Raw genomic sequence first — 20,523 nt, 5'->3', positions numbered from 1 at the left:
ACACGGGTGGCGGCGCGAGTCTCTGCCTGTCTGACCGACATCTCTCAGTGGATGTCTGCTCACCACCTGAAGATCAACCCTGACAAGACTGAGCTACTATTCCTTCCAGGGAAAGGCTCCCCATGACCTGACTACCACCTTCAACAGCTCTGTGTTGGCCCCTACCCTGACTGCCAGGAACCTCGGGGTGACACTAGACAGTCAACTCTCCCTGACGGCCAACATCGCTGCGACGACGCGTTCCTGTAGGTACATGCTGCACAACATCAGGAGAATACGGCCTCTTCTTACTCAGAAGGCGGCACAGGTTCTGGTCCAGGTTCTGGTCCAGGCTCTGGTCATTTCACGCCTTGACTACTGCAACTCCCTCCTGGCTGGTCTACCCGCTGAGGCCATCCGACCTCTGCAGCTCATCCAGAATGCAGCAGCTCGACTGGTCTTCAGCCTCCCGAAATTCACCCACACCACTCCGCTCCTCCGATCTCTTCACTGGTTACCAGTGGCTGCTCGCATCCACTTCAAAACACTGGTTCTGGCGTACTGTGCTCTAGACCATACGTGTCAAACTCATGGCCCGCGGGCCAAATGTGGCCCGCCACGTGATTTTATGTGGCCCGCGACGGCATGAAATAAATATGATGCCTTCTCTTAAAAAAGGGAGAAAAAAAATCTTGTGCTTTTATTTTGAAGGTAATTTTTTTTGCAGCCGAGTGCGGTCTGTTCACTCTCCTTCATGCTGCGTTCAGCCAGAGGAGAGGCGGACCCTTGCGTTGCTTTACTAAATGTACTCGCGTGAGTTCACTCGCCGGACTATTTGTCACGTTTTCTTCACTCGCGCTAGAAGCGCCGGAGAGGGGGCGTGGCTTATCGTGGCATAACAGCTCGTTACCACCGTCCACCACGGAAGAAATACACACTCTTTGTTCTGTTGAGGAAGTCCCGCACACGTCGGACCATCAAGCCCTCGAGTCTGGGTTCATAATATAAATATTACATATTATATTATCCGTAGCCGCTCGCAGCTTCTCCAGGGGCTGCGTCTGGATGACGGCCGCTTCCAGACGATCAATATTCTCCGTCGGTTCTGATTCAACAGTATGACGTCAGTGACGTCACGCGGAGCATTTCAACAGTCTCACCGACTTTTACCGCCCGAGTTTAAAAAATCAGCCCGAATGACGCGCATTTTTCGCGTCCTGTCATTCACGCGCCCGGCGGACATCCAGACGCGCGTGCGTGTGTGACCACATTGACTTTGTATTAACAAACATCCCCAGTTCCCCTATTATGAATTCCTCCATCAGGTCATGTCAGTGGTCACTAAGGTTGAAGTGAGTGCTGCTTCATGTTGTTCAGTATTTATAATATAGTCAGAAGAAAAGTTAATGTTGAATATGTGAATCTTTTTTAATTACCCTTGTTTAATTTATTTAGAGTTTGTGTATAAAAGCTGCTCCTCAAGACTCTGACTGTAGAGCAGCTTTATGTGTCATAGGTTCAGTGAGTGAGACATGAATTACATCTTTTGAGGCTTTTTAAAACCAGACTTTCTTATTTCATGTTTATGCATGAAAGCACTGTTTATACATGTTTTAAAGTCTGAAGTTACAGAGTAGTAATGTATGTTGTATTATCTTGTGTCCTTAAGATTCACTTGTTGGTTCATAATTGACTGTAAAAGGGAATATGACTAAATAGTTTTGTTGTGCATACTGTGATATTCTGAACTCTCAGGTTCAAACTGCACCATCTTTTCATTAAATACATTTGAGAAGTTAAAAATGTCCCTCGATTTAGGTCATAGTCATTGTCCCTTGTCATTCAGGGGTGATAGTGCATCGCAAAGCCAGACCAGTAGAGAACCACTGCCCCAGACCAGTAGAGAACCACTGCCCAGACCAGTAGAGAACCACCTGTCTCAACTGTGACAAAGCTTTTAACAAAGTCAATGTAATAATGTTTGTTTGATCTTTGATAAAGTAATGTGGGTTAAAATGCAAAGACAGTTATTTAACAATATGTTCTGGAGTAGTTAGAATTATACCGTCTTAGTGACAACCGGCCCTTTGAGGGCCGCCATGAGGCGGATGTGGCCCTCGGTGAAAATGAGTTTGACACCCCTGGACTAGACGGATCGGGCCCCGTCTACATCCGGGATATGGTCACACCCAGTGGCGGTTCGTCCATAGGGGGCGCTAGGGCGCCGCCCCTCTTAAAATTTGTAGATGAAAAAAGAAAAAGAAGAAAAAATAAAAAAAACCATCCTGTCAAAAAACATTATATGCCAAATCATTTAAAAAGTAAATATACCGTGTTGACGTGCTAAATGTGTGTGGGAGACCGTCAGCCTGTCAACAACCACTTAAGTTAATGTGAAAAAATATAATATATCGCCATTATCACGGAGAGAAGCCCCTCCCCTTTTTGGAGGCGATCTAACGTGTGTGTGCGGCATCGAGAAAATATTTCAGTCGTTTCGGCAAGGACGGCTTCTCATTGGAGGATGAAACGTGAATCTTGGGTCGCAAAAATGTGCGCTCGTTGGCCAATGACATCGTTTTATTATGTCACGTGACTGGACTATTCGGCAGATCAGAGACGTATCGTTCCCTCAGCCAGAGAGCTCCACGCAGCTACGGGAGCAGGTAGCTAACGGAGCTGTCAGCTGGAGGCTCAGTGAGTAATGCTGTTTAGTTTCCCCTGTCTGTTGTTCCAAAGGGACTGAAACTCTCTGGACTACAACGGGGGGAGGGATCTAAAGAGCTGCAGACAAGTGGAAAGCACGAATCTTGCCGCAGTTATCTAGCTAAGAGCATGGAGCTAACTCGCTAACAGCCTGAAGCTAACCCTGTTTACAGTCAGCAGAAGGAGACCGAACTGGCATCGAAACACAACGAAGAAGTTCTGAAAAACAGACACATTCCCTCCAGAATAATGGAAACAGGCTGGTTACAGACATGATGGCTGTGTCTACTACCGCGCACTGGAGCACTTGAGCTGACTTTCAGTGTTCGAAGTGCGCCACTGAAAAAACCAGCAGAATTCAGTGCACTGAAAGTACCCGGATGGCGCTCTGCAAACGGGCAGAACATGTAAACGATGGACACTACTCGCACTAAGCGGCCGCCATCTTGGTGACGTAGCGGAAGAGGAGGAGCCCTTTCGCCAGCTCTTCATTTCATTTCTAAAACAATGGCGGACAGCACAAGCGGTAGACCACGAAGCTACAGACCGTAAATGTAAGTATCAGCGGTAGTTACACATTGTACTGGTATTACAATGTACTACTAACATGCCATTCTCAGATTAGTGAGCATACCTAGGTAGCATTAGATGCCATTGGATCTGCATGGCAGTTATGATAAGCTAGCTGGGTAATCCACCACCCGGCCAGTCCGACGAAGGTGCACTTTTATCGGACACTTTTGGCTTGACGAGCCGGGGCAGGTCGGCTCCAGGCGCTTGCTCCAGCGGCAAGTCCGACGACAGATAGCTATGTCAGTCATCGGACAGTGTTAAACAACGGCTGTTCTGTTAAACAATCGAAATAGCTATTTTAATAATGGATTAACAATGGAAATGTTGCACCTTCCACCAAAAAAAATTCCTCGTTTGTGTAAACATTCCTGGCAATAAAACTTTCTGATTCTGATTCTGATTTAATAACGGGTTAACATGACACCGCGAGCGTTTGCACACACGCCGCCTGATAATTAATACCGTTACGATAGCTATCTAAGCTTGTCCTTCTAGAAATAATTGTAGCTTTCAATCATCGTTGTGTGTTGTTTTTTTAATGTCGTGTATGTATTAATTTAAATGTAATCGTGGTCTGGGACAGAGCACTGAATGGCTATCCTCTTTCTGTTTCCTGCCCCAGAGACGTTTCCTGGAGGTGCTGGCTGGTCCTCTGCTGCCCTCCCGACATCTGGCTCCAATGACCTCTGGCACCTCACATCCACCTCCAGGGCCTTGAAGAAGATGGACCGCCATCGCGTCTTCAGTATCCCGAAGGACCTCTCCACAACACCCCTCGCCTTTGACAGGCAGCAGTTGTAGCTTGGAGGTGGACAGGCTGCCTGAAGGGGTCATGAGGCAGATGGGTTGGGACAGGCAGGGGAGCCACCATCCCCAAGGATACAGTATCCTGGTGGAGGGGATGACTGCTCATAGAAGATGGGGCTGTTATTCAGGACCCTGGCATCATGCACTGAGCCCGGGCCTGTCGAGGCCCTGGCCACCACCCGATAGGAGGTGGCGCTGGCAAGCCAACAAATAAAAACTAGACAGGAGATCTCGGGGCCCCAACCGTGGTCAGTCAGTGCCCAGCACAGCCATGAGGGCGTTGAATGACTCGGTGAGCCTGAAGTCCACCCTCATGTCACTGTGGCCATCACAACACAACGCCAGCAGTGGCATTGCAGCATTGATACGGCAGCGCCGCCTGGGACTGGGTGGCTGCTGTAGAGTGTGGGGAGGGGAGGGGAAGGGAAGATTATATTAATATGCAAGTCATTTTATCAATAAAATGTTGTCATTGAGGTTTTGTAGTCTTTTATTGCGTTTTCTGATTTATATTAGAATTGATGCATGTTTGTAACAATAATTAATATGCCTGTGTGTTCAATTGCTAATTGATAACTGTATCAGGGTGAACTTCACTACAACAGAGATGTGTATAAAAGTACAGTCAGTCAAAGTAGGCCTATTACTGTGTGAATTCAAGCAGATGATGACTATCATTTCAGTGGATAATTCTTAAAACTAATTGGAATCTAGGGACAAACATGTACAGATTTGTCATGTTTTATTTCCATATGGTGTGTATGTGGATTGCAAAGAAGAAGGCTACTTCTGACAAAGATAAGTGAGAATTTAGCATACCTAGCGAAGAGAATTTAATTGCAACTACTACATGAAGCTATGCTGTGAAGGTAAGGCAAAATCACAATTACATTTACATATACCATCTCGACTTCAGCCAGAAGGCGGAGGCTCCTGCCGCGATGGTGGAGGTATCGCAGTTTCCACATGGGGTGGAGAAGGGTAAACAAGGGACACAAAGAGGGCAAGAAGTGCATTCATTTTGTCAGTTTAAGGGTTTGGGTATCGCAAGCAGATTTGCATATGTCACTCCCGGCTTAATTTCATTTGAGACCACTTCATCAGCGACGCAGTGCACTGCAATGCAGTGCTCTGAATTGCAGTGCACTGCATTGCAGTGTACTTCGTTAAGTGCGCGGTAGTAGACACAGCCGATGACTTTAACCAGAGAGTAAAGTGACCACTTTAAAGAGAGGAGGCTACTTGTCTTTACAGTAGTGGGTCTGCTCTGTGACCCAATGTAACATGTGATCTCTTTCTGACTCTATTCTGCTCTGAACCTCTTTTATTCTGTAAACCTCTGAAACCCAACCCAATGTTCCTTAAAGCTGCTCTGAACCTCCCATGCCCAAAGTTACAGTGTGTGGGGGTCTGAAGACCATGAAGCGTAGTCCTTGTGGGGGTCTGAAGACCATGAAGCGTAGTCCTTATGGGGGTCTGAAGACCATGACGCGTAGTCCTTGTGGGGGTCTGAAGACCATGAAGCGTAGTCCTTATGGGGGTCTGAAGACCATGAAGCGTAGTCCTTATGGGGGTCTAAAGACCATGAAGCGTAGTCCTTATGGGGGTCTGAAGACTTCAAAGGAAGACGTGAGTTTCTGTGTTTCCTGCTTCGGCCAATAGAAACAAAGCTGCTGATTACAGCCAGATGTGCTGAAGGCTCAGCATGCTGTTTACATTGTGTCAGCACCGGACCCCCCTCCCCCCCTCCTCCCCCTCTAACCCCCCCTCTCCCCCCTCCCCCTATTTCACCCTCCCTCCCCTAAAGACCAGGAAGATTTAACAGGATCTTAGTGCAAACTTTTTCACCCATATATATAATATATATATAATATATCATATATATATATAAATAAATATATATAAATATATATATTTGTATATTTATATCTATATATATTTTAATAATAATCTTCTTTTTTTAAAATAATACAAAATTAGAAAATTGAAAATTACAAAAAGAAAATAGAAAATAGAAGAAAAAAAAACAGAAACAAAACATTGCATGAGTCTGAACACCTGTACACATATAATGTATATATATATATATATATATAGGAGAGGTCATATTCCTCAAGACACTTCTATTTGTTTTGTAGTTTTGGGTAAACATCTGGCCTACAGGGTCACGTTAGTGTCATTTTAAAACATGTAAACTTTGGATTATTGTAATTTTCAAAGCCCATCCTCCGTCCTTTTCCACAGGAATACAATAGGAGTAGTCCCTTTGTTCAATAAATATGTAATTGTTCAATAAATATGTAATAATCCCTTTTAGGTTAGATGTTACTTTATTCATCCCAAGGGGGAAATTACTTGAAGAAATAGCAAAAATGTTTTTACAAATATACAAAACAATAAAATAAAATAGACAACATAATTTAAAAACATAGCAGGCCGTATTACATTTAATAATTTATATAATAATAAAGAATGTGAAAATGTAAAAAAAAGCAAAGAAAAGCAAAGAAAAGCGTATTAAAAAATAAATAATGTCAACGTCCACCGTGATTTAATTATTGTTTATTGATTATTTATTATTGTAAATCAGGTCAAACCGAATTTAAAATATACACGAGAGGTGTTGCTTTGATTTTAAAGACCTTCACATGTAGAACCGGGGTGGACAAAACAATGGAAACACGTGTCAGTAGAATGCAGTACGATCCAACAGCGCCAGAGTGTGATGCTGTAGCACCTCCCGGCCAGCAGGGGGCGCTGACCCCTTCTGAAGGACCTCGTCACGTGACTCGTCTCTTCCGCTGCGGGGCTCAAAGGACGCGGAGCCGCCGACATGACAACACTGAGGCCGTTCACCTGCGATGACCTGTTTAAATTCAACAACATGTGAGTGCTGGTTTGGTCCCTTCCTCCTCCTCCTCTTCTTGTTCACTCAGAGGCTCGTGCTCGTGTCGCACATCCTGTGTGTGGCGCGCGCCGCCGAGCCCCCTTTAGAAAGGAGCTCCAGTGGTCCCGTTGCTGTCATTAAAATGTGCTTTTCAACGCTGGTCACGTGTCATCAGATCAATAATCAGATCGATAACCGGCCAGGTGTGTTTGCTTCAACAGCAACCTGGACCCTCTGACGGAGACCGTATCCTTCCTTTCCGGTTCTTACGTCTTCATATCACGCCTACATGTCCACGCACGAAGGTGTGTGCGTGGTTTCCTTTGACCTTTGACCTCCAGTACGGGATCCCGTTCTACCTGCAGTACCTGGCTCACTGGCCCGAGTACTTCATCGTGGCCGAGGCTCCTGGCGGTGAGCTGATGGGCTACAGTGAGTTCAGTCATACATCTGGGTTCATGTTGAAGTTTGTTCTCTTATCAATTATTTCACAAAATTAAAAGTTCTCACTTTATTTGATACACCTGCTGCTATTGGCTCCTTTGATTTCATAAGAAATAACGTCATGAAAGCTTTTACAAGACCGATGATATATAATAAACTATGAATTATATGGATATAAATATATTGTATTAATTTTTATGTCAAATTCATTTATATAAATATATATTCTCATATAGTTATATTTATTTAATATATGTATTTAAAATGATGCCAATTAAAATATGTATATATTTACGTGTGTTTCCACACGTTGTGAAGCAGGCTGATAATAGTTCAAATGTAATAAATATATAGCTGCTTCATGCTTTAAGACAACATGTTTAATTATTTTGCATTAAAGAGTTTTACACTGCATATCTTTTCAAAACAACATCAGTCATCAGGTGTTATCATTATTATACGCTGCAATGAGCTTTCCACCTTTTTAAAACAGTCGCAGGCTTGATACGGCCACTCTCAATAAAGCTCAATGTTGAGCTCTTATTTTGAAGGGCAACAGCAGGAAAGCCACTCAATAGAGCTCAATGTTGAGCTCTTGTTTTGAAGGGCAACTTCATACTCCTACTACATAATACTACTTGTCAATAAAATAAATAAATACTCATAAAAAGCTCCAACACGGCAGAGTGACACTAGCTGTCTGCAGTGCCCCCTGGTGGCCGGTTGGTGTAATGACATCATAATAAAGTGCCTCATGTCTCCGTGTTGTTATCCGTGAGCTTCCTGTGTGTCAGTCATGGTGTTACTTCCTGTGTGTTAGTCATGGTGTTACTTCCTGTGTGTCAGTCATGGTGTTACTTCCTGTGTGTTAGTCATGGTGTTACTTCCTGTGTGTTAGTCATGGTGTTACTTCCTGTGTGTAAGTCATGGTGTTACTTCCTGTGTGTGTCAGTCATGGGGTTGTTACTTCCTGTGTGTGTTTCAGTCATGGGGTTGTTACTTCCTGTGTGTGTCAGTCATGGGGTTGTTATTTCCTGTGTGTCAGTCATGTTGTTACTTCCTGTCTGTGTCAGTCATGGTGTCGTTACTTCCTGTGTGTGTCAGTCATGGGGTTGTTACTTCCTGTGTGTGTCAGTCATGGTGTCGTTACTTCTTGTGTGTGTCAGTCACGGGGTTGTTACTTCCTGTGTGTGTCAGTCATGTTGTTGTTACTTCCTGTGTGTGTCAGTCATGTTGTTGTTACTTCCTGTGTGTCAGTCATGTTGTTACTTCCTGTGTGTGTCAGTCATGGTGTTACTTCCTGTGTGTGTCAGTCATGGGGTTGTTACTTCCTGTGTGTGTCAGTCATGTTGTTACTTCCTGTGTGTCAGTCATGTTGTTACTTCCTGTGTGTGTCAGTCATGGTGTTACTTCCTGTGTGTGTCAGTCATGGGGTTGTTACTTCCTGTGTGTGTCAGTCATGTTGTTGTTACTTCCTGTGTGTCAGTCATGTTGTTACTTCCTGTGTGTGTCAGTCATGTTGTTACTTCCTGTGTGTGTCAGTCATGGTGTTACTTCCTGTGTGTGTCAGTCATGGTGTTACTTCCTGTGTGTGTCAGTCATGGGGTTGTTACTTCCTGTGTGTGTCAGTCATGGTGTTGTTACTTCCTGTGTGTGTCAGTCATGGTGTTACTTCCTGTGTGTCAGTCATGGGGTTGTTACTTCCTGTGTGTCAGTCATGGTGTTGTTACTTCCTGTGTGTTTCAGTCATGGGGTTGTTACTTCCTGTGTGTTTCAGTCATGGGGTTGTTACTTCCTGTGTGTTTCAGTCATGGGGTTGTTACTTCCTGTGTGTTTCAGTCATGGGGTTGTTACTTCCTGTGTGTGTCAGTCATGGTGTTACTTCCTGTGTGTTTCAGTCATGGGGTTGTTACTTCCTGTGTGTGTCAGTCATGGTGTTACTTCCTGTGTGTGTCAGTCATGGTGTTACTTCCTGTGTGTGTCAGTCATGGGGTTGTTACTTCCTGTGTGTGTCAGTCATGGTGTTGTTACTTCCTGTGTGTCAGTCATGGTGTTACTTCCTGTGTGTGTCAGTCATGGGGTTGTTACTTCCTGTGTGTCAGTCATGGTGTTGTTACTTCCTGTGTGTGTCAGTCATGGTGTTACTTCCTGTGTGTCAGTCATGGGGTTGTTACTTCCTGTGTGTCAGTCATGTTGTTGTTACTTCCTGTGTGTGTCAGTCATGGTGTTGTTACTTCCTGTGTGTGTCAGTCATGGTGTTGTTACTGCCTGTGTGTGTCAGTCATGGTGTTACTTCCTGTGTGTGTCAGTCATGGGGTTGTTACTTCCTGTGTGTGTCAGTCATGGGGTTGTTACTTCCTGTGTGTCAGTCATGGGGTTGTTACTTCCTGTGTGTCAGTCATGGTGTTGTTACTTCCTGTGTGTCAGTCATGGTGTTGTTACTTCCTGTGTGTGTCAGTCATGGTGTTACTTCCTGTGTGTGTCAGTCATGGTGTTACTTCCTGTGTGTCAGTCATGGTGTTGTTACTTCCTGTGTGTCAGTCATGGGGTTGTTACTTCCTGTGTGTCAGTCATGGGGTTGTTACTTCCTGTGTGTCAGTCATGGGGTTGTTACTTCCTGTGTGTGTCAGTCATGGTGTTACTTCCTGTGTGTGTCAGTCATGGTGTTACTTCCTGTGTGTGTCAGTCATGGTGTTACTTCCTGTGTGTGTCAGTCATGGGGTTGTTACTTCCTGTGTGTGTCAGTCATGGGGTTGTTACTTCCTGTGTGTGTTTCAGTCATGGTGTTGTTACTTCCTGTGTGTGTCAGTCATGGTGTTACTTCCTGTGTGTGTCAGTCATGGTGTTGTTACTTCCTGTGTGTCAGTCATGGGGTTGTTACTTCCTGTGTGTCAGTCATGGTGTTACTTCCTGTGTGTCAGTCATGGTGTTACTTCCTGTGTGTGTTTCAGTCATGGGGTTGTTACTTCCTGTGTGTGTCAGTCATGGTGTTGTTACTTCCTGTGTGTTTCAGTCATGGGGTTGTTACTTCCTGTGTGTGTCAGTCATGGGGTTGTTACTTCCTGTGTGTTTCAGTCATGGGGTTGTTACTTCCTGTGTGTGTCAGTCATGGTGTTACTTCCTGTGTGTGTCAGTCATGGTGTTACTTCCTGTGTGTGTCAGTCATGGTGTTGTTACTTCATGTGTGTGTCAGTCATGGTGTTGTTACTTCCTGTGTGTGTCAGTCATGTTGTTGTTACTTCCTGTGTGTCAGTCATGGGGTTGTTACTTCCTGTGTGTGTCAGTCATGTTGTTGTTACTTCCTGTGTGTCAGTCATGGGGTTGTTACTTCCTGTGCGTTTCAGTCATGGGGTTGTTACTTCCTGTGTGTGTCAGTCATGGTGTTACTTCCTGTGTGTTTCAGTCATGGTGTTACTTCCTGTGTGTGTCAGTCATGGTGTTACTTCCTGTGTGTGTCAGTCATGGTGTTACTTCCTGTGTGTCAGTCATGGTGTTACTTCCTGTGTGTCAGTCATGGTTGTTACTTCCTGTGTGTGTCAGTCATGGTGTTGTTACTTCCTGTGTGTGTCAGTCATGGTGTTACTTCCTGTGTGTCAGTCATGGTGTTGTTACTTCCTGTGTGTCAGTCATGGTGTTACTTCCTGTGTGTGTCAGTCATGGGGTTGTTACTTCCTGTGTGTGTCAGTCATGGGGTTGTTACTTCCTGTGTGTGTCAGTCATGGGGTTGTTACTTCCTGTGTGTCAGTCATGGGGTTGTTACTTCCTGTGTGTCAGTCATGGGGTTGTTACTTCCTGTGTGTCAGTCATGTTGTTGTTACTTCCTGTGTGTGTCAGTCATGGTGTTACTTCCTGTGTGTGTCAGTCATGGTGTTACTTCCTGTGTGTGTCAGTCATGGTGTTACTTCCTGTGTGTGTCAGTCATGGGGTTGTTACTTCCTGTGTGTGTCAGTCATGGTTGTTACTTCCTGTGTGTGTCAGTCATGGTGTTGTTACTTCCTGTGTGTGTCAGTCATGGTGTTACTTCCTGTGTTTCAGTCATGGTGTTGTTACTTCCTGTGTGTCAGTCATGGTGTTACTTCCTGTGTGTCAGTCATGGTGTTGTTACTTCCTGTGTGTCAGTCATGGTGTTGTTACTTCCTGTGTGTCAGTCATGGGGTTGTTACTTCCTGTGTGTGTCAGTCATGGGGTTGTTACTTCCTGTGTGTCAGTCATGGGGTTGTTACTTCCTGTGTGTGTCAGTCATGGGGTTGTTACTTCCTGTGTGTCAGTCATGGTTGTTACTTCCTGTGTGTGTCAGTCATGGTGTTACTTCCTGTGTGTGTCAGTCATGGGGTTGTTACTTCCTGTGTGTCAGTCATGGTGTTGTTACTTCCTGTGTGTGTCAGTCATGGTGTTACTTCCTGTGTGTCAGTCATGGGGTTGTTACTTCCTGTGTGTGTCAGTCATGGGGTTGTTACTTCCTGTGTGTGTCAGTCATGGTGTTACTTCCTGTGTGTGTCAGTCATGGTGTTACTTCCTGTGTGTCAGTCATGGTGTTACTTCCTGTGTCAGTCATGGTGTTGTTACTTCCTGTGTGTGTCAGTCATGGTTGTTACTTCCTGTGTGTGTCAGTCATGGGGTTGTTACTTCCTGTGTGTCAGTCATGGTGTTGTTACTTCCTGTGTGTGTCAGTCATGGTGTTGTTACTTCCTGTGTGTGTCAGTCATGGGGTTGTTACTTCCTGTGTGTGTCAGTCATGGTGTTACTTCCTGTGTGTCAGTCATGGTGTTACTTCCTGTGTGTCAGTCATGGTGTTACTTCCTGTGTGTCAGTCATGGTGTTACTTCCTGTGTGTGTCAGTCATGGTGTTGTTACTTCCTGTGTGTCAGTCATGGTGTTGTTACTTCCTGTGTGTGTCAGTCATGGGGTTGTTACTTCCTGTGTGTCAGTCATGGGGTTGTTACTTCCTGTGTGTCAGTCATGGGGTTGTTACTTCCTGTGTGTGTCAGTCATGGTGTTGTTACTTCCTGTGTGTGTCAGTCATGGTGTTACTTCCTGTGTGTCAGTCATGGTGTTGTTACTTCCTGTGTGTGTCAGTCATGGGGTTGTTACTTCCTGTGTGTCAGTCATGGGGTTGTTACTTCCTGTGTGTGTCAGTCATGGGGTTGTTACTTCCTGTGTGTGTCAGTCATGGGGTTGTTACTTCCTGTGTGTCAGTCATGGTGTTACTTCCTGTGTGTGTCAGTCATGGTGTTGTTACTTCCTGTGTGTGTCAGTCATGGTGTTGTTACTTCCTGTGTGTCAGTCATGGTGTTGTTACTTCCTGTGTGTGTCAGTCATGTTGTTGTTACTTCCTGTGTGTCAGTCATGTTGTTGTTACTTCCTGTGTGTCAGTCATGTTGTTGTTACTTCCTGTGCGTTTCAGTCATGGGGTTGTTACTTCCTGTGTGTTTCAGTCATGGTGTTGTTACTTCCTGTGTGTCAGTCATGGTGTTACTTCCTGTGTGTCAGTCATGGGGTTGTTACTTCCTGTGTGTCAGTCATGGTGTTACTTCCTGTGTGTGTCAGTCATGGGGTTGTTACTTCCTGTGTGTCAGTCATGGTGTTACTTCCTGTGTGTCAGTCATGGTGTTACTTCCTGTGTGTGTCAGTCATGGTGTTACTTCCTGTGTGTCAGTCATGGTGTTACTTCCTGTGTGTCAGTCATGGGGTTGTTACTTCCTGTGTGTGTCAGTCATGGTGTTACTTCCTGTGTGTCAGTCATGGGGTTGTTACTTCCTGTGTGTCAGTCATGGGGTTGTTACTTCCTGTGTGTGTCAGTCATGGTTGTTACTTCCTGTGTGTGTCAGTCATGTTGTTGTTACTTCCTGTGTGTCAGTCATGGGGTTGTTACTTCCTGTGTGTCAGTCATGTTGTTGTTACTTCCTGTGTGTCAGTCATGGGGTTGTTACTTCCTGTGTGTCAGTCATGGTGTTACTTCCTGTGTGTGTCAGTCATGGTGTTACTTCCTGTGTGTGTCAGTCATGGTGTTGTTACTTCCTGTGTGTGTCAGTCATGGTGTTACTTCCTGTGTGTCAGTCATGGGGTTGTTACTTCCTGTGTGTTTCAGTCATGGGGTTGTTACTTCCTGTGTGTCAGTCATGGTGTTGTTACTTCCTGTGTGTCAGTCATGGTTGTTACTTCCTGTGTGTCAGTCATGGGGTTGTTACTTCCTGTGTGTCAGTCATGGGGTTGTTACTTCCTGTGTGTGTCAGTCATGGGGTTGTTACTTCCTGTGTGTCAGTCATGTTGTTACTTCCTGTGTGTGTCAGTCATGGTGTTACTTCCTGTGTTTCAGTCATGGTGTTGTTACTTCCTGTGTGTCAGTCATGGTGTTACTTCCTGTGTGTCAGTCATGGTGTTGTTACTTCCTGTGTGTTTCAGTCATGGTGTTGTTACTTCCTGTGTGTGTCAGTCATGGTGTTACTTCCTGTGTGTCAGTCATGGTGTTGTTACTTCCTGTGTGTGTCAGTCATGGTGTTACTTCCTGTGTGTCAGTCATGGTGTTACTTCCTGTGTGTCAGTCATGGGGTTGTTACTTCCTGTGTGTCAGTCATGGTGTTACTTCCTGTGTGTGTCAGTCATGGTGTTGTTACTTCCTGTGTGTGTCAGTCATGGTGTTACTTCCTGTGTGTCAGTCATGGTTGTTACTTCCTGTGTGTTTCAGTCATGGGGTTGTTACTTCCTGTGTGTGTCAGTCATGGTGTTGTTACTTCCTGTGTTTCAGTCATGGTGTTGTTACTTCCTGTGTGTCAGTCATGGTGTTACTTCCTGTGTGTCAGTCATGGTGTTGTTACTTCCTGTGTGTCAGTCATGGTGTTACTTCCTGTGTGTGTCAGTCATGGGGTTGTTACTTCCTGTGTGTCAGTCAGTCATGGTGTTGTTACTTCCTGTGTTTCAGTCATGGTGTTGTTACTTCCTGTGTGTCAGTCATGGTGTTACTTCCTGTGTGTCAGTCATGGTGTTACTTCCTGTGTGTGTCAGTCATGGTGTTACTTCCTGTGTGTCAGTCATGGGGTTGTTACTTCCTGTGTGTGTCAGTCATGGTGTTACTTCCTGTGTGTGTCAGTCATGGGGTTGTTACTTCCTGTGTGTCAGTCATGGTGTTGTTACTTCCTGTGTGTCAGTCATGGTGTTGTTACTTCCTGTGTGTCAGTCATGGTGTTGTTACTTCCTGTGTGTGTCAGTCATGGTGTTACTTCCTGTGTGTCAGTCATGGGGTTGTTACTTCCTGTGTGTCAGTCATGTTGTTGTTACTTCCTGTGTGTCAGTCATGTTGTTGTTACTTCCTGTGTGTCAGTCATGGGGTTGTTACTTCCTGTGTGTCAGTCATGGTGTTCCCATTGGCTCCGCCTCCGCCTCAACGGCCGACCTCATTGGTCCGGCCTCTTGTGACGCCTCCTGCCCTGCTGCTGCGATGTTCCTATGTCTTAACGCCTCAATGAGCAACTTGTGGAATGAAGCTTTTAATATTTTATCTTCGTGAAATAAAATGACGCAGTTTTAAAATATATATATATTTCAGTTATATATTTACAACACAAATTCTTCCGCTTTTTTATTTACGTCAAGAAAGATTTAAAGCCGCTTAACGCCTTCACTTTGAATATTAATTCATCAAAATATAAATGAGTCACGATTGAATTTGTTTTAATTCAAAAACAGGACAAAGAAAACTGAAGAGAAGTTACGAAATCATAAAATGGAGAAACAAACTCCTGGTAAAAGTCCACAAAGTGTTTATAAAATGGAAAATGTTTTCTGGGATCACTGAAAGGCCCGAACTCGGCCTCGTGGAGCAGCTGCTGCATCCGGGTTCTGACCCACGACTGCTTCTGGGCCGGGAGCCTCTGACGGCCGGGCGCCAGGCTGAGGAGGAACAGCGGCCTCGCCCTCTGCTCCTCTGCGCCTCCCGGCCTCCAGCCTCCTCAGGTGCTCCACCAGCAGCGCCTCGCTGTCTTCCTCTTGGCCCGGTCGGCCTGGTGACGCGGCGCCGCCTCTTCCTCCTCTCCTCCTCCTCCTCGCCGGTGCGGTCATCCAGCAGCTCCGCCCGCCTCCCGCTGCCGTTTTCAAGTGGCTCAGCCTGAGGCGGGCGCGCGGCGGCGCGGCGGCAGCGTGCGGGCGCCGCCAGGCGACGGAAGTCGTAGCAGGCGCTGGCCGCCAGGCGGCGGTTGATCCGAGGCCAGCGAGGAAGAGTGCGACGAGGCCAGGGACGCGGCGCGACGGATCACTGCATCATCGCCGAACAGCTCCTTCATGTTGTCGGGCGGCGCGCGCGTCGCCCCTGGCGCCGCCTCGCAGGCCGCCTCCATCTTCGCCTCCTGAATGCGCCGCGCCCCGCCGCCGGAGGACGGACGCCTGTGAAGGAAGTCGGAGGACGCCGCCGTGGCGTCGACGCTCTGGAGACGGGTGAAAGCGATCAGGAGGAGAACCGTACGAGCGCCGACCAAACCTCCGCCGTATCGACCGTAGCCGCCGCCGCCCTCGCCCCCTCGCCGCTGCGCGCGTCTGGTCGTGCTGCAGCCCATCTTCGGGCTTGCAGGTGCGAGGGCTGCGGTCCAGAGCCCAGCCGTTGCAGCCGCGGTTCCTGGCGTCGATGAACGGGTTCAGGAAGGACAGGATGGACGAGTAGCGCCAGGGCCGGTAGTTGAAGAGCCCGACGCCTCTCCTGCGGTCCTTCTCCCGCTGCCGCTCGCGGTGCTGGTCCTCAGCGTCTTCCACTTCCTCCGGACTGGACTCTGGAGGTCGAGCGAAGGACACGTTCACGCACATTTAAAGCTGTGAGGGGAAGTGACCCGCAGGTCGACCCCCAGCCACGGACACTCAGAGGAACGTTGAGCAATCGGATCATCGTAAAGGAAGCAGAACACGCTCACTGAGAGGCTGAAGGTAGATATGAAGCGGTGTGAAGTCGTGCATGTTGCACTTCATTTAATAGGTACAATCGAGATAAATATATGTTTATTATATATGCTATATATCCCTTCACGGCCCTTTAGAAAAACAAATGAAGAATTCCTAAAAAGCACAAGATGGTGATTGTTATGAATCATAAAAAAATTATATATATATTATTTGTTTATATATTATGCATTTTTACTCTTATATTTTTTGCATGTATTGTGCATTTTTAGATTTTATTGCTAACCTGTATCTAGATCAGATTTGACTTTATTCAGCAGCAGCAAAAAAATTTTTTACAAATATACAATACAATAAAATAGCGGTAAAAATAGACAAATTAATAAAATATAATAAAGGAAATGAAAACAATAAAGTGAAAGTGTATACAATTAAAATATATGATAATATAATAAATGCTGCTGTATGATTAAGTATCTATCGGTAGGAACCAATGTGCTTGTGAGCTGAAAGCCGCAGACAGTCGGACGGTATTAAGAGACGGACTCTATTGTTTTGATCTTTGCTTTTGATCTTTTCCAAGTAGATATTTGTTTAAAACGTGTTTTTTAAATAAAGTTGGCGACGGAGTTCCGCGTCACAGACACACGGTGACCGCACCGCCGGGACCGGTAATCCACAACCGGCCGCCCGGGAACAACAAACAACTCACCGGGAACCGCGATGATCTCCGAGACGTGCCTCCAGGAGTCCGCGCGCATGTTCAGGTCCCGGTAGGTCGGGGCGTTGGTGTCGTAGAGGCTCGGGAAGCCGGACACCGCCAGGATCAGCTTGTGCTCCATGGCGTCACGCGCGACCTCCTGGCGGGGACCGCGACCAGCGAAGAAGAACGACAGCGCTCTGTTTCCGTTTCCGGTCAAGGTCCCTTTACTTATTTATTATTTGTTATAGGACTGTCTCAGAAAATTGAATATTGTGATAGTTCTTATTTTCTGTAATGCAATTAAAAAACAAAAATGTCACATTCTGGATTCATTACAAATCAACTGAAACAGAAGCCTTTTTATTCTTATAATATTGGATTACTTACAGCTTAAGAAAACTCTAAAATCCTATCTCATAAAATTGTAATATTTCCTCAGACCAAGTAAAAAAGATTTATAACAGCTGAGTGTTTGTCATACTCAGGAAACCCTTGCAGGTGTTTCGAGTTAATTAGACAATTCAAGTGATTTGTTTAATACCTACTAGTATACTTTTTCATGATATTCTAATATTTAGAGATAGGATATTTGAGTTTTCTAAGCTGTGTCATAATCAGCAATATTAAAAGAATAAAAGGCTTGCAATATTTCAGTTGATTTGTAATGAATCCAGAATGCATGACATTTTTGTTTTTTTGATTGCATTACAGAAAATAAAGAACTTCATCACAATATTCTAATTTTCTGAGACAGTCCTGTATATATCTTGATTGAAAAGACAATAAAATGTTTATTGCAAACTTATAAAAATAATACTATTAAAAACATATGAACAATAATATAATTTGTATTAATAAATTTCAATAATAACGAATTATATTTAAAAAATGTACGTTATGTTTATGTTGTTAAATATTTCAAATACTCTAGATAGTTAATATATATAATATATATACATGTATATATATATATACACATATATATGTATATATACATACCGTTTCCTCCTGAGTCTCGTCTCTCGTGAACCAGAAACTAATCAATCTGTCACTTTATGAATGTTTATTATTGTTTATAATGAATGTTTATTATTATGTGTTCACGACGTAAACAAACTGTCGACAAATTAAAAGTACAACTTCCTGTTTGTTTTATTTTGAAGTTGTTATTTAAAATAAAAGTCCTGTTGCTCTGCCTCAAGGCGCCAGCAGGGCGGCCATGTTGTTGGGACTCAGGATCTCGATCCAGTAGCTGCCAGGATCCTGGATGAAGGCCAGGTCCTTCATCCTCCTGTGAGGAAGAGGAGGGCCATTAACACATACACACATAAACAAATGAATACATAAACAAATAAATACATAAACACATAAATACATAAATAAATGAATACATAAACACATACACACATAAACAAATGAATATATAAACAAATAAATAAATGAATACATAAACACAAACAAATAAATACATAAACAAATAAATACATAAACACATGAATACATAAACAAATAAATACATAAACAAATGAATACATAAACACAACTATATAAACAAATACATACTTAAATAGAAAAACAAATGAATAAATAAATAAATACATGAATACATAAACACATGAATACATAAATCTATAAACACAAATACATAAACACATGAATACATAAACAAATACATATACATGAATACATAAATCTATAAACACATAAATACATACATGAACACAAAAATACATAAACACATAAATACATGAATACATAAACACAAATACATAAACACATAAAGACATGAATACATAAACACATGAATACATAAACATAAATACATGAATACATAAATCTATAAACACATAAATACATGAATACATGAATACATAAATACATAAATACATGTCGTCTTACCGGATTCTGGTTTCTTGATGAATTTCACTCCCTGAGCTTCGAACACTTTGCAGCGTAAAACGCCTGGAACCGAGATGCCAATGTGTCCTGAGGGCGGCGTGATATTAAAACTATGATTCATAACCGTGATATTAATACTGTGATAAACGTAATACTAAACCTATGACTCATAATAATAATATTAAACCTATGACTCATAATAATAATACTAAACCTATGACTCATAATAATAATACTAAACCTATGACTCATCAGGACGGGTGCTCACCGAAGCCTCTCGGCTCGTTGTTCCCGCTGTGGTACGACAGACTTTCATCGGACTCGGAGCCCCAGTTACTGAACCAGAGGAAACGGGCCGTTAGTAAAGGATCCAGAACCTCGGGTTCTGAAGCTGGAGGAGAGCCTCCGGTGGCTGCGGTGCGTACTGCGTGAGCTCGATGGTCGCCGCGCGAACGCCCACGCCGTCTGGCTCCTGATGTCGGCCGGGATGTCCGACTTGTCCTCGAACCCCAGGAAGTAGAGAGTGAAGCGCATCGAGGGGAAGTCAATCTTCTGGAGCAGGCTGGGGACCACAGGGGAGAACCAGTAGGTAACCAGTAACTAATAACCAGTGGGTAACCAGTGGGTAACCAGTGGGTACCAGTGGATAACCAGTAGGTAACCAGTGGTTACCAGTAACTAATAACCAGTGGGTAACCAGTGGTTACCAGTAACTAATAACCAGTGGGTAACCAGTAGGTCACCAGTAGGTCACCAGTAGATCACCAGTAGGTCACCAGTAGTTCACCAGTGGGTCACCAGTTGGTAACCAGTGGCTAACCAGTAGGTAACCAGTGGGTAACCAGTAGGTAACCAGGAGGTACCAGTGGGTAACCAGTATGTAACCAGTGGGTACCAGTAGGTAACCAGTGGGTACCAGTGGGTAACCAGTAGGTAACCAGTGGTTACCAGTAACTAATAACCAGTGAGTAACCAGTGGTTACCAGTAACTAATAACCAGTGGTCACCAGTAGGTCACCAGTAGTTCACCAGTGGTTACCAGAAACCAATAACCAGTGATTACCAGTAACTAATAACCAGTGGGTAACCCGTGGTTACCAGTAGGTAACCAGTGGGTACCAAGGTAACCAGTGGTTACCAGTAACTAATAACCAGTGGTTACCAGTAACTAATAACCAGTGAGTAACCAGTGGTTACCAGTAACTAATAACCAGTGGTTACCAGTAACCATAACCAGTGAGTAACCAGTAGGTAACCAGTGGGTACCAGTGGGCCACCAGTAGGTCACCAGTAGTTCACCAGTAGGTCACCAGTAGGTCACCAGTGGGTCACCAGTAGGTCACCAGTAGGTCACCAGTAGTTCACCAGTGGGTCACCAGTAGTTCACCAGTGGTTACCAGTAACTAATAACCAGTGAACCAGTGGTTACCAGTAACCACAACCAGTAGGGTAACCAGTGGTTACCAGTAGGTAACCAGTAGGTAAACCAGTGGTTACCAGTAACTAATAACCAGTGATTACCAGTAACTAATAACCAGTGGCTAACCAGTGGGTAACCAGTAACTAATAACCAGTGGGTAACCAGTGGTTACCAGTAACTAATAACCAGTAGGTAACCAGTGGTTACCAGTAACTAATAACCAGT

The 20,523-nt window shown here is 44.6% G+C and overlaps 1 protein-coding gene, 1 long non-coding RNA gene and 1 pseudogene across 2 annotated transcripts; 2 read left to right on the top strand and 1 right to left on the bottom strand.

The window, feature by feature from the left end:
* The first annotated feature begins 2,334 nt into the window (after window positions 1–2,334).
* Window positions 2,335–4,541, top strand: LOC130202211 (uncharacterized). The gene is made up of 2 exons (XR_008833303.1): window positions 2,335–3,239; window positions 3,881–4,541. It is a non-coding gene; the product is annotated as an uncharacterized LOC130202211 (long non-coding RNA).
* A 2,078-nt stretch (window positions 4,542–6,619) lies between these two features.
* On the top strand, window positions 6,620–7,478 carry naa20 (N-alpha-acetyltransferase 20, NatB catalytic subunit). The gene is made up of 3 exons (XM_056427579.1): window positions 6,620–6,951; window positions 7,174–7,198; window positions 7,294–7,478. Exons 1-3 carry the CDS (start codon window positions 6,899–6,901, stop codon window positions 7,450–7,452), a joined length of 237 nt encoding a protein of 78 aa, XP_056283554.1. The 5' UTR covers window positions 6,620–6,898; the 3' UTR covers window positions 7,453–7,478.
* Window positions 7,479–18,176: 10,698 nt separating this feature from the next.
* The window catches only part of LOC130202201 (lactoylglutathione lyase-like), a 3,632-nt pseudogene continuing 1,285 nt past the window's right edge, over window positions 18,177–20,523 (bottom strand).

The sequence above is a fragment of the Pseudoliparis swirei genome, chromosome 12 (assembly GCF_029220125.1).
Source record: "Pseudoliparis swirei isolate HS2019 ecotype Mariana Trench chromosome 12, NWPU_hadal_v1, whole genome shotgun sequence".
NCBI lineage: Eukaryota > Metazoa > Chordata > Actinopteri > Perciformes > Liparidae > Pseudoliparis > Pseudoliparis swirei.
This window is presented reverse-complemented; position numbering and strand designations above follow the sequence as displayed.